The following is a 13,505-nucleotide window of genomic DNA, read 5'->3' on the forward strand; positions in this document are numbered from 1 at the left end:
GCAATAAAGCAAACGTGTTAGCAAACAGTTACACATTCAGCAGATACAGACGAGCATTAGCATTGATTTGGAGTCGTGTGTCTGGCCACCTTATGAATTTAAATCTAACATTCACTCTCTCTTAGCTCTATTTATGGTCTACACAAACTCCTGAGGGAAATAATTGGCTGTTTAGCTGCTAAATGCTATGTTCACTATGTTTGCTATGTTCACCAGCTAGCTGCTAACTTCAGCTCCTGTTTAGTGCTTTTTATTTGCTGAGAACAGCTGCCTGCTGTATCTGGAAACAACGTTGATGACCGCGGCGAGTCTGAACCAAAACAATAAAGTTGCAAAATATGTACCAAAAGAATTAGCCGAAAGATGCTAAAATTCTCCGCACAGCCGAGGAGAAATGTGTCAGGTGATAATTCTCTGTAGGTTTGTCACTATGAGCTTCACCTTTCACATTACACGGAGACATTTGATCCATTGTTAATATAAAACATTGACTATAGCAGCTTTAAGTTAATGCTTTCAAAGGAAAAACACTCCATAAAAATGAGACTCATGATATTAAATCGCCTCCAATGAGCCTTAGTTTGTGAAATGTGTTTGGAATAAAATAAAATGGTAGTGATTTATAACTTCATATGTTAACTATTTTCAGTGTTTGCCTCGTGCCAAAAATTATAGCCCTGAAAATGACCACCTGTGTTTTGGCTTCTTTACTGATCCTGGAGGGGTAATATACATGTATACAGGTGGAATATGAACTTGTGTTTGGTGGCCAAATGTCTGTAAACCCCACACTGTAGCTGGAAGCCAGACTCACTTCAATCATGTCTGGAAAAAGAGGGATTAAATGCATCGGGTTAATTCGTTTCAGACTATCTGACAATTGTTTGTGTATGAGTGTTGGTGTCTTTCGTCTGGGTTCCAGCCAAAAAAACTGATAGTATCGTAAATCTACTGTATAAGTGGTAATTTGTTTTCATACATTCAGACTACAGTCTTGGGTTATTTATTTTCACATCTGTATTCAGTGTACGCAGACTTGTGGTATCTCATTTATTTTGATTAGTACTTGAAGGCTTTTGCAACGCACGTGTTGTGTATTGAGTTACAGCGCACACATGACATTTGTGTCTGTTAGGAAGGCAAACACTCCTTCTGCAGCTTAAAGAACGGCCGACCAAAGGAGACCATGTAAACACGATTGTTTTAGAATCGCCGGGGTTTTATGGGCTTGAGTAATGAAAGCTAACAGATGTTTGAACACATCGTTAATTCTGTATACATTCTTTCAGATGATGTAATATCTCACAGGTTGGATGTGTTTGGAGGGCTGTTGTCTGGGCAGGTTTATGATATTAATTCTGAAATCTGTACACAGGGGGCTCAATAAGACTGAGTCTAATTTTCTGGAGGTCAAAAACTCAGCGGCCTGGCACGGCATGGCATGGCACAGCATGCTGAACAACATGGTGGTTACCTGTCTGCCACGTCAGAAGAATGTATCTGCATGATTCAATATCATTTTCCCCATCTCTGTCTATGTGGGTAACTTGTAACAACAGCACACTGTCAAACAACGCTACCATGAAGTTGCTCTTATAGTACACATAGTTTCAATGCTATTAAAGTAATAGTTTGAAATTTTAGGAAACATGCTCATTCTCTTTCTTTACAAGAGTTAAATGAGACGATTGATACCACTCTAATATCTGCGCATTAAGTTTGGAGGTACATCTGGTGGCGTACACGAGCTAGCCTAGCTAGCCAAGCCGAGTTAACTCGCTGTAAAGCCACAAATTGTTATTTTTACATTTGTGTACAGATTAAACTAATTAGATAAAATGTGTTAGTGAGCTTTAGAGGTGCTGGTAGGTGGATCTTTTTTTTAGTTTGGACTGAGCCATGCTAGCTGTTTCTCCCTGCTTCCAGTCTTTAAGCTAAGCTAAGCTAACAAAGACTTACCGTATCTTGTTATCTAACTCTCAGCAAATAAGCAAACAAGCATATTTCTCTAAAGGTCAAATATTCCTTTTCATAGTCAAATGAACCTGTTAGGAGACCTCCTGGGTACAAAAAGTCAAACTATTAAGGTTTTAAAATTGAGTATTATTCAGTAAAACGCATTGTGTGGATCTGGGAGTTCTAACAAAAGTACTGAATGCTTTTCCATTCTCATTAATTTAAAACCTGCATGGTTTACATGCATGTTTACAAGCTTGCAGTCTTTTCCCCGCCTTTCTTGGCACATTGCTGCGTTTCTTGGCATACTTTATTGCCACCTGTTAATCAGTGGAATAGTGTGAAAGCATTGGCAAGAATGTGTATTGTGTCACCAGCATGCATGTGAATGAGACAAAAACAAGACTGGGTCCTGCTTGAACATCTCCATAGTGCTACTAGAGGTCAAAAACTCCTTAGGAGGTACGTATTCGCAAACAAATTTGAAGGTGACACAAATTGAACCTGGGATTTTTGGGAGCCCCTGGGGGTCTGTGGCCCTGGATAGGGCTGCGAGTGTGTGAAAATTTTCCATACTAGTGCAGATACTATACATTTCAGTAGCAGTATCAGAACAGTACTTTTTTAATACCAAACATTAAGAAATATACATGTTTTCATTTAACAAGAGTCCAAAGTTCTCACATGTTGATTGTTGTCTAAACACAATAAATAAATTAGTCTAAAAATGGCCACATTTTAATTTAAATCAGGAACTGTCTGATTGAATAAGAAGTAAACAAGATTATTAATTTGAATAGACATTCAGTGCCAACTTTTGATAACTGACAGTTTTTCATACGCTGTGGATGGACATATTTAGGCTGGTACAAAAAGGGTATTGGGGTTCAATGTGGGACATTTTCCTCTTTTACCCTTTTGGTAATCCAACCATGATGAAGTTACTTAAATGTGCAGTACTATAATGTGATTTTACACCCTAACTAATTACCTAAAGCCTGTTTGTAATGAAGTAACCACAGGGAGTATAACACACTGGTACACAGAGTTCTAAGACTGTGCTCACTGTTAGCTTTGGTTCTTCTGTTTGTACTCATGTTTCTCTCCTGCAGGTGGTTTATTGGCGACTGGCTGGAGTGTGGGAAAACATGTGACGGCGGGATAAGGACAAGGACAGTCCTGTGTATCAGGAAGATTGGCCCTGTAGAGGAGGAGACTCTGGAGGACACCCACTGTCTGACTCACCGACCTATCGAACAAGAGACATGCAACAACCAGTCCTGCCCGCCAAAGTGGGTCACTCTGGATTGGTCAGAGGTAAGAAAATATCCTGAAACTAAATAAAAGTATTAGCTCCTTGTTCTGTTGAGATGTTCATCTTATACCACCTCCTCACTCTTTAGTGCACGCCCAAATGTGGCCCCGGTTTCAAGCACCGCATCGCCTTGTGTAAGAGCAGCAACCTGACCAAGACCTTCCCACCCGCCCACTGCCCGAGCCACAACAAACCTCCGGTCCGAATCCGCTGCAGTTTAGGACGCTGTCCTCCTCCTCGTTGGATCCCTGGTGAATGGGGCCAGGTAGAACAGCACCTCCTTCACATCACAGCCAGATTTACAAACAAAACGGCTCTTTTTTTAAACTTACTCATGATTTTAGTGAGCTTCCCAAACAGCAGTATGCTGGTTAATCCTTTAAAAGGATAGTTTGAATGTTTAAAAGACAAAAGATGCACAGATAGATTCCATGTGTTGGTGAATGGTTAATATAATTTACACCTGGATGACATATGGGGGTGTTCTAAGCAGGCCTGTGACGTGTGTGTGTGCGTAGAGGTTGTGTTTGTGTGTGCGAGTCCAAGTGCTCCGGCGGGCCTGGAGTGTGTGATCAGTAGCAGTAGTATCCTCCTGGCTGTTTGAAGTTTATCTCTGCCTCAGACCAGGCCTCTCTATCACTTCCAGGAACACGATTTAGAGGAAGGCCGAGGAGTAGCATTCTTGGGCTCACCCTGACATGACTTAGTGCGCTCAGCAAAAGCTGTTGAACACTTTACAACACAGCTGACTCATGTTGGCGAGAAGACGCCAAAAAACGTGCGTCAGAGAAAGTTCTATCTACAAACAGTATGGCTTGTTATTTTGCAGGATTTGTTAATAATTTAGTGTAAAAGTGGAATTTAAACAGTGTGCTCTGATGTTTAGAGGATGGTTTTGCGGGCCATTGGTTGGAGGTGATGTAATGGTTTCTGCTCTGTGTTGTTCAGGTCAGAGATTAAAGGTCAAGAGTCAGGCAGTCTAGGTCACAGCTCTCCCTTGGCTTCTCCTCATAACGGCCACATGTGCCTTTACGCACACAAACATCTATAACACACCTTTACAATTCAATCAGGGCCAGTCTTAAACAAAGCAGACCTGACTGATAACCTCAGCGTGCGCCATGAAAGAGCAGGTTAATATCTTGTAGAGCAACAGCTGGAGTCTTCTCATGCACTGCAGACATGTGTGTGTGTGTGTGCTCAACTCTCTCCCTCGGCCTCCACTTTTTTTTTTTTTTTTTTGGCTGTAATTACAAGCTTTGCCCTCGTTGCTCCGGTCCCTCGAAGCGTCAGAAAGGGGAGATTGTTGCCAGCTACCGAGCGCCTGGTCTCACAGGCCAAAAGGTCACCGGTTCAAATCCCATTTAAGTCGCACCATTGACGTACACCATCTGTCATGGCCGGCAGCGAGTCCTAATAAAGACTCTGTAATTGGGAAGGGATGACATGCGGGCTCACAGATCTGAGCCAGCCAGAGAGGATCATTGAAGGTGAGAGAAAGGCTGGTAGTTCTCTTGTCGGCGGGGGGGGGGGCACACATGGGCACATGGTGATGGCTGACAGGTGTGTTATTAATCAGTGAGTAATTATGAAGATATCCACTTCATTTGAGGCTCGTGTTTTGCCAAAGGTGTGTTGGCAGTTACTGCGATTGTTTTTGTAGTCTTTCTTTTTCTTGTTATTCTGCAAAGGAGTTTAATGGCCACCCATAGACCAAATCTCAGTTTTTATTATAACTGGCACAAGTCAAAAAGATATGCAGGTGCAAATTTTTGGGTTCAGTACAAAAACTGTTTTAGCAGACTCCTTTAGTTCTTTGGGGGAAGGCGAGTCCAGAGTTTTTGCTTCTTGTCTTAGAAAATCAAGCCAGTATGGACCGTTTGCTTTTTGTTATTCTTATTAAGACCCATCAACATTTAAAGCAACATTATGTAAGATTAGTTTTTTTGTGCGGCTTGGCGCCGCTACTGTTTCAGAGTGTAATACCTCGTTGTCACAAAAACGCTTCAACTCAAGATTTATAGCTAGTGGCTTAACCTCTGTCTGTGAAACCTCTGGCTGATTTTGCTCGAGTCGACAACTTTGCTAACACAGCCAAACGTCAACACAAGACATAGCAAGCCACTAATAAGTTATTACTTACTAGTCCAACAACAAGAAGGCTAGCTTTGCCTCTCACTTCCTTTCAGCTATTTTAGCTCACGCCAACGCATAAAAGCCAGTTGGATATTTACTTTTGTTCGGACTCTTACTACTCTACATACTGAGAATACCAAGCTAGCTTCTTCTAAAGAACATTGTACATAATACACTTTTTGCTTCTTCTTATAGCTTGCTGTAGACTTGTGTTGGTGTGTTGCGGTGCCGTAAAGCATTACTCCGTTCTCATGATAGATTTCCTGCCCGGGATTTCAATGTTACATATAAGTGCAATACCAGGCGCTGTGGACCCGGATTGGCAATGAAAAGGACGCCATTCTCCCTCATATGAATGCAGCTTTAGTGATAAACATTAATATTAAGCTTCAACATTCACGTCGTTTCTTCAGGTATTGCAGACTGAGTTGAAACACACAAACAGGCAGTGGATCCAGACGCTTCCTCTGTTCCTGATCAGGAGCTTTTAGTCAGCAGACGAGTCCTCATTCCGCCTGTGTTCTGTATATTCTGCTTCTGGAGTTGCAGCTGTTTTAGTTTATTTATGTTTGTATATAACAATATGAGCTTGCTGGAAAAGCATCCATCCAGAACACACACTTTGGCAGAAGCAAAGCCTTATAATGTCTTCTTTTTATTTGGCTCTACCAAAGGTTTTAAAACTGTGAGGCACGCCTGAAAGTTGACGGGGGGAGGGTTAGAGGGAGAGACGTGAGGCAAAGATACTCTGCGAGGTGAAAGGGTGTTCTAAAAACAATGCTAAGTTAGTTATTGTAGTTTGGCTGCTCATTTGACCGGCTTAACAACACGGTCAGCAGTTGCAGCAACAGTTGTGGCTGTGACACACAGCTCATGGATATTAAGGTATTTAAAAGCCTTTGTGTCTATTAGCTGCAATTTGCATCAAAGTTTTTACTCCTTCTCTGAGTCATAACTTCAGGGTCAATCAACACCATACATCTGCTTTGAAATCTGAAAAAAAATCAAAATAAGTAATCCAGTGATAGTCTATCTGTATGTTTGTGTATCTGCTATCAAGATAGTGGAGCATTTAGCAGCTTTAGTTCCCTCTGGACTTGCTAGAGACCAAAAATAGAGCTAAAAGAGATTAAATATTGGACATTCATCAGATGGACACAAACACAAGGCGTCACAACTTCAAAGTGACGATATGTCAATGTTGTGTTTACAACTTGTTTCCGCTGCCCTGAAGTTGCAAAAAAAAAAAAAATCTATTATTGCAGGTTAAAACTAAAGATTGAAGTAATGTGCATGACTCATTGTTTGCATATTTTGAAAAACTCATCCCGTCGAACTCTTATGGAGAAAGTTATTCTTTCCACAAGACATAATAAATAATATATAATAATAATAACGTCAATTGGAGGCTTTTCTGCCAACAGCACTTAATAGACGTGGCCTCATAATTTCATCTGAAATGATCACCCTCGTCTCCTTCAGCCGTGCACGCTGCTTGTAGCTCAACTCTTGGTCTGAAAAGAATTAGAGTGGAATTCCTCAGGAGAAACAAAAGGCAATTTTCTGTCTGTTTCTCGTTCTCTCCTTACACAAACACAAAAATGTGTGTGTGTGTGTGGGGGGGGGGGTTATGCGGAGAAAAACCTCGTGAGCAACAGTTGACCTGGTTCCTCCGAGTTAGGAAACACAGTCACTGACAGGCAACCAGCTGAATCAGACAAAAGCGAAGGTGACTGTCTGCTCGCTGCCTCCGTGTCCTGATGATTGGCTGATTGGATCAGGTCGTGCAGTGCATGTGCAGGGATTACTCAGAATGGCTGAGTGTGTGTCTGCGTGCATGAGAGAGCACAGGCTTACAGCGCAGCGCTCTGGGTCACAGAGGAAAGATGGTCCTCATTTACCTTGTTAAATTTCAGTTCAAGAAACCTCTTCATTGGCTAAACATGCTCCTGCACAGACCACAAGTTTTACTCTGATGTTTTGTGTTACAGTGTTCGGCCCATTGCGGCCTGGGCCAGCAGATGAGGACGGTGCAGTGTCTTTCTTACACCGGGCAGCCGTCTAACGAGTGCGCCGAGTCGCTCCGACCCACCACCATGCAGCAGTGTGAGAGCAAGTGCGACGCCACCCCCATCTCCAACGGCGATGGTAAGATGTCGAAACCTATGGCGCGCACGCACATATGACTCTGCCATTACAATTTAATAGCGCTGGCTCGACTCGTCTGTGTGTGACGAGTTGTCTGCTTGCAGTTTTCATCGCGCTCGCAAAGAAAATGTGCGGGCCAGCAGACAGACGCAGGTTTCTGCAGCTCCTTCAAAATGCAAAGGCAGATGGTTTATGTGAATACCTATTGTACTGTATGTGCATTACTTTCACACAAAGCCCCAATTGAAAAGGTAATAAACGGTCTCTATCTTCATCTTCAGTGTTCTACTATGACCTAAACACGCTTGGATGACACACTCCTCCACACTTTGCCAGCTACATTAATCTTTCCAGTGAGGTTGGCTCCTGGTCAAAGTGAAACAGCTCAACCCTCCATATACACTTACACATGATGGATGGCTATTCAGATGCATAGAGAAAGGCCTTTCGATTAGCCTGAATGGAAAACGTGAGCAGCGTTTACAGGCTGGCTAATGGGATTAGCTGTAGGCTAATTGTTCCTTTACGGACAGCAGTGAGGCAATGTCTCGTTTCATTTGGCTCTGTGGAGGCAGGGGCCAAAGCCTAATAAGGGAAGACACTCCGATCGTGATAAGGCATTTAGAGCACTGCCTATCCAGCATCCAGAAAGTACTTTGTGTGTGTGTGTCCATGGTAGGGATGGCAGATAGCCCAGTTAGCGAACGAGGCCAGGATCTGTCTCAGCCTCTGCGTCCAAGTATAGTTGCAGAGTTTTATTCTGTTGAGGCCCGAGGGAGATGCACCAGCCCTCGCGTAGCAGGTTAGCCCCAGTTTGTGCCTCTCACATATTAACATTACGTCGGAGTCACAGTGCTAAGCATCCAATTTTCTGGAAAATAAATACCTGGCGATATGTGAAAGACCCTGGCAGTTGTTGAAAAACTCTCTCAAGGCTCTTCTAACCATCTGGATGAAAAGTATATTCCATTTGATGCACAATAAAAGCATTTCCTCAAGTTTTGACTTTGTTTCCTAATCAAGGTAACCTAAATGACTTTTTGTAAAACACAAGCAAAATATTAACACATTATTTTGTGTTAAATATAAAATATTGGAAAGAAACATCAATATATACTACAGCGTATCTGCAGGTCTTTGAAAAGTCTTAAAAGTCTTCAATTTAATATTTTCTCTTTCCAGCCATAGGGTATAATGTTAAATGTTTGCAGATACCTGTAAACTAAAAGTGGGATTGTTGTGCCAGTGGATTGTGCTGCAGGAGACCGCAAGCAAACACTGTCATTACTGCAGCTACAGCAGCTTGACAACATCCTGCAAAGGATCCCTGCCAGGGACTTCCGGTGACACCCTTTGTTTTTAACAGGAAACTGAAGTCTCGCTCATGGACAAATATCGCTTTGGAATCTTGTGAGGGCCGAGTCAGGGACATGTTTGCTGGGTTGGAGTAACGTTTGGAAAAAAGTCTTGCTAGCAGCTCCTCTACACAGACAACAAACTCCCACTGGGGTTTCCTGCAACAGCTCGCCTCTCTTGAGGTTTAAGACTGAGAACTGTCCTTGAGCAAGACTTTTTTTTCTTTTTAAAAACAAAAGGTGTCACCTGGTGTAACATTCTGAGCCTGTCGGTGGCAAAAAAAAGCACAATTGCCCCGATGGAAATTGCATTGCAGCTGGTTCGCGGCTGCCAGTTGAGGCCATCTCCTTCATGGATTCAAAGCTTTTTGAATTAAATTGTCCTTTAATAACAAATAATAATGAGTTATTGTCCGTACTAGTTTTAAATTTGGATTATATTCTATTAAAGGTTTTAAAAAGTCTTACATTTAACTTGTTAAACCCTGCACAAAACCCGAATGTAACTCGAATTTAAAATTTTGTACAAATGAGCACATACATGTGCACACATTTATAGCTACCATCCTTGTCTAAATTTGGGAAAGAAATTGCAACTTGGGAAACGGATTAAAAACAAGCACATTATTTTTCCATCCAGATCATCTGAAGAGTGTTTGATGGTTCTGGAAAAACTTTCAGAACAGCGGTAAGAGTTGTTACGTGACTTTCTGGGCTTATCGGCAGACAATCGAATGCTTAGCGCTGTGACTCACTGGGGAAAAATATGAGAGGCACAAACTGGGGCTGGCAGCAGGTCACCTCTTAAAAGGAGTCATACTCATGAACACAAAAACATAAAAAAGTTATTTAGAAAATGTATTAAGATTCTTCCCTCTTCTTTCTCTCTCCAGAATGCAAAGATGTAAACAAAGTGGCCTACTGCCCGCTGGTACTGAAGTTCAAGTTCTGCAGCCGTGCGTACTTCAGACAGATGTGCTGCAAGACCTGCCAGGGGCACTGACCCAGGGAGCGCGAGAACCAGATGTAGTGAGAGACATAGAGAGAAAGGCAAGAAAGATGGAGGATGATGCGCACTGAAAGGGAGAGAAGAGGAAAACAGGGCGGACGGAAAAAGGAACCCAACCTCTGGACCAGGGGAAGACAGAGAGGGAGTAAGGGGGGAGAGAAGTAAGGATTTCCCTGTTTATGACATCTGATCCTCCTGCCCTCCATCGTTGTGGAATCCAAACCACTGCTCAGCCCAAAACGCTGACACAAACTTTTTAATTTTGTTTAATTTTCACTTCTGTGAAGTGGAACTCGGAAGATTATTTGTTGGTGATGTTATTTTTATTATAATAATAATTATTAATATCATTGTTAGTCTTCCTTCATGTTTGTTGTTTTATGAATCCAAAGTGCTGGACACATCGCTCACAGAGGATGTACCCCGGAGATGGACAGACGGAGGGGAGGACTCCTCGCTAGAAGTGGGGAGTTGAAAGTGTCGGACTCTTGTCTTTGGGATGACTGTGATGGTGCCATTGCCAGGCAGTCTTTTGGCTTCGGTGCACTTTTTTGTGTAAATACTTTGCCAATTTAACGCTCAAATACGACAGAGAAACCCCATCAGTGTACTGTATATTTATTGTACAATTCCAACCGGAGCTGAGATATTGTCCTCTGATCATGTTTGTGTCAGATAGTAGCCTACTGTCATGGAAGGGAATGTAATGTGATTGAATTCATATTCAACGTCTCTGTGCTGGAATGAAAATATTACATACTGTAACATACGTTAAACCCTTATATACTGTAAGGAATTGTATATTATATATGATGTTAATCCAGGACCAGAAAATCCCACGTGGTTATAGGAGGATTTTTAAAATCACCTTTTCTTTCCCCAGATGGGTGCCTTTGTTCCTAACACTCAAATAAAAGTTGACGCAGTCATTAGTTCAGAGTAGTATGAAGACATTGTCAGACTGTGCCTGGGCCACATGAAACACAATGACCAACGTGGCCTTTACTAAACATCCCACTGAGGAGCTTTCAGTTCACTTTTGAAGGATTCATTTTGAAGGAGCATATTCTATGAAGCAGCTTGTTCATTGGAATCACAGTGCAGTCACTAGTTCCTACTCTTTCAAGCTGGATGATTATTTAATCAAAATGTCAGTTAGCTGTCATCATTTATTTTTCTGCAGCACGCGAAGACTGTTGTGGTTTCAGTGCTGGTAAGAGTTAAAGGGATAGTTCGACATTTTCCCCTTTTTGCTTTCTTGTCGAGAGTTAGATGAGAAGATTGATACAGCTTAGCATAAAGACTGTAAACAGAAGGGAAACAGCTAGGCTGGCACTGTCCAAATGTAAAAACATCCACCTATCAGTATCTTTAAAGGTCACTAAAAACTAGAGGTGGAAATTAATTAATCACACATTATTTAGTTTAGGTCACTAAGCGCTATGATTTAGGTACAAAACTAGGCCCATACCAGCACTGTGGAAAGGTTAATAGCTCATCAGCCAACTATTAGTGACAGATATCACTCAGCGCCATTCATGGTGGCTTGGTACGGCCAAGAAACAGTCCGGCGCATGCCCGCCACGTGAAATATTTTACACTTTGTCTTCGTAAACGCAAAAGTTTTGTGTGAGCTTTAGAGTTTTCCCTGTTTCCAGTCTCTCTGCAAAGCTAAGTGTCTCCTAGCTGTTTCATATTTAGCGTACAGACATGAGAGTGGTATGGATCTTCTCATCCGATTCTCAGCAAGAAAATGAATGTGTATTTCCCAAATTGTCTAACTATTCCTTTAAATAAGTGGCCAGTGGTGAACACATTGCATTTATTATGGAATATGTTGGTAGACCACGTATCCAGGCTTCAGACACCCTCCAAAGAAAGGTTACCCCCTTGTCCTTCTTCCCTTTCCTCTCATCATCTTTGTCCCTCAGTGAAAATAAAAAAAACAGCCAACTCAATGGTGCTTTTCCCCTCTTTTATTTTGTTTTTTTTATTTCCTTGGAGTACTGTGTTTACCTCTTCTTTTCCTCCTGCTCTGCTCCGAGGGTTACGTCCTTCCCAGGCTTCTGGTGCTATCAAGTGGGTGCTTCCATTCAACCCTCCAGTGTGCTTAAAAAAAGTGAGGCTGGATCCAAACAGTATGAAATAATATCCTTGTCAATATCTCTGTTGGTAAATGCTGGTCATGTTTTTGTTTTGTTTGTATCTGTTTATACCTCACACTGGGAATTTTCTTTTGTTAACCATGTATTGTTGTTTGTGCTACCAACAAAATGGACGCTCGCCCAGCTGTAACTGATCCCTTTACCCAGGCGACACTTCTGCTGGTGTAGGGGTTGTGAAAGGGAACAACGTGTCAACGTCTCCATCACACACTATTGTGGAGCTACAGTAGGAATCTGAGACATTTGAGAGACACTGTAGGAGTGTGCAAGAATCTCATCGAAGCTGTTAACAACTAATTTCTAATTTTGCTGCTGCTACTTTTTTGTAGCCACCTTCAGTATGACAGTATCGAGCAGATTTTGTTGGTTACCAAACCTTAAATGAGGCCTTTGGGAAAGGATAGTGGATGTTGAGAAGCATTTGATATCCATTCAATTCAAACTGCTTGGACTAACTCATCTACTGGCTGTGGGATATGGAGCCTCCAGAAAAAGAGAAGTGAAATCAATCAAACTGGTACTCATTGCTGTGAACTTGGATGTTTGAATGTCACATTGCTTATACCTGTACCTAAAGTGCAAGAGAAATGAAAAGCATCATGTGATTATTTGCTTATATTTTATATTCAGTATTAATGTTGGTACACTGTTACTAATTTTTTTTTTCTCCAAATGTAAATTATATGCTAATTTATTGCGTTGTTTCACTTGTACATTTATTTCACTGCATGCAAACTGAAATTTAGCATAGTGAAAAAAATGCAGTGATACATCCCTTCACCAGCCCTTTTTTTAAAAAGTAGATACAATAAAAAGAGCAGCTTTTAATGAGACTGTGTTAGTGGATTCATTTTTTCCACCGCTTGTCAAAACACATCAAAACATGCCTGTGCAACATTTCTAGTCATGTACACAGTGATCCATGTGAGAGGATAAAGCTCAACCTACACTGAGGATCAAATGAGAAGTGCTGGTGCCAGGGTGGATGCTCGTTCTCACAGTCTTTAAGAGATATACACTCTTGTCCTTTCACTCAACTCTTGGAAAGCACCCACAGCATGAGAAGAGCTAATGGCATCACACCAGGATACCCGTTACCACCACTGAAGAAATCCATTCATTCGCTGCTTCAGTTTAGGGTGACCGACTCAGAGAAGGAGGGCAACGTTTGTAAAAGCTTTTGTCCTTATCTTCCTAACTCTGACACGCCAGCTACATCATCAGCCGAGATTCAAACATAATAAACGTCAGCTATTCTGAGTGAGTGGCCACAAAAACAGCATCCTGAACTGTCCCAGCTCTGTTGCCACAGCTTTGGTATGGCACTCTCCTTCCTCTCATCCTGGCCTCAAGTGTCTGGATTCACTCTTTGGGAGCTGTGAGGTTTTCACTCTCCTTGGTAATTAATTCCAAATAAACAG

The 13,505-nt window shown here is 41.9% G+C and overlaps 1 protein-coding gene across 1 annotated transcript in view; it reads left to right on the forward strand.

Moving 5' to 3' along the window:
* adamts6 (ADAM metallopeptidase with thrombospondin type 1 motif, 6) overlaps positions 1-12,915 on the forward strand; it is a 65,846-nt gene extending 52,931 nt beyond the window's left edge. Inside the window, 4 exon segments of the mRNA XM_038734231.1 lie at positions 3,069-3,273; positions 3,360-3,536; positions 7,399-7,555; positions 9,804-12,915. Of these exon segments, the coding sequence (XP_038590159.1) occupies positions 3,069-3,273; positions 3,360-3,536; positions 7,399-7,555; positions 9,804-9,913 (649 nt within the window). The 3' untranslated portion in view covers positions 9,914-12,915.
* The last annotated feature ends 590 nt before the right edge of the window (positions 12,916-13,505 follow it).

Source organism: Micropterus salmoides, unplaced genomic scaffold (genome assembly GCF_014851395.1).
Source record: "Micropterus salmoides isolate LMB-PRFRI ecotype aquatic unplaced genomic scaffold, ASM1485139v1 Ms_hic_scaffold_20, whole genome shotgun sequence".
Lineage (NCBI taxonomy): Eukaryota > Metazoa > Chordata > Actinopteri > Centrarchiformes > Centrarchidae > Micropterus > Micropterus salmoides.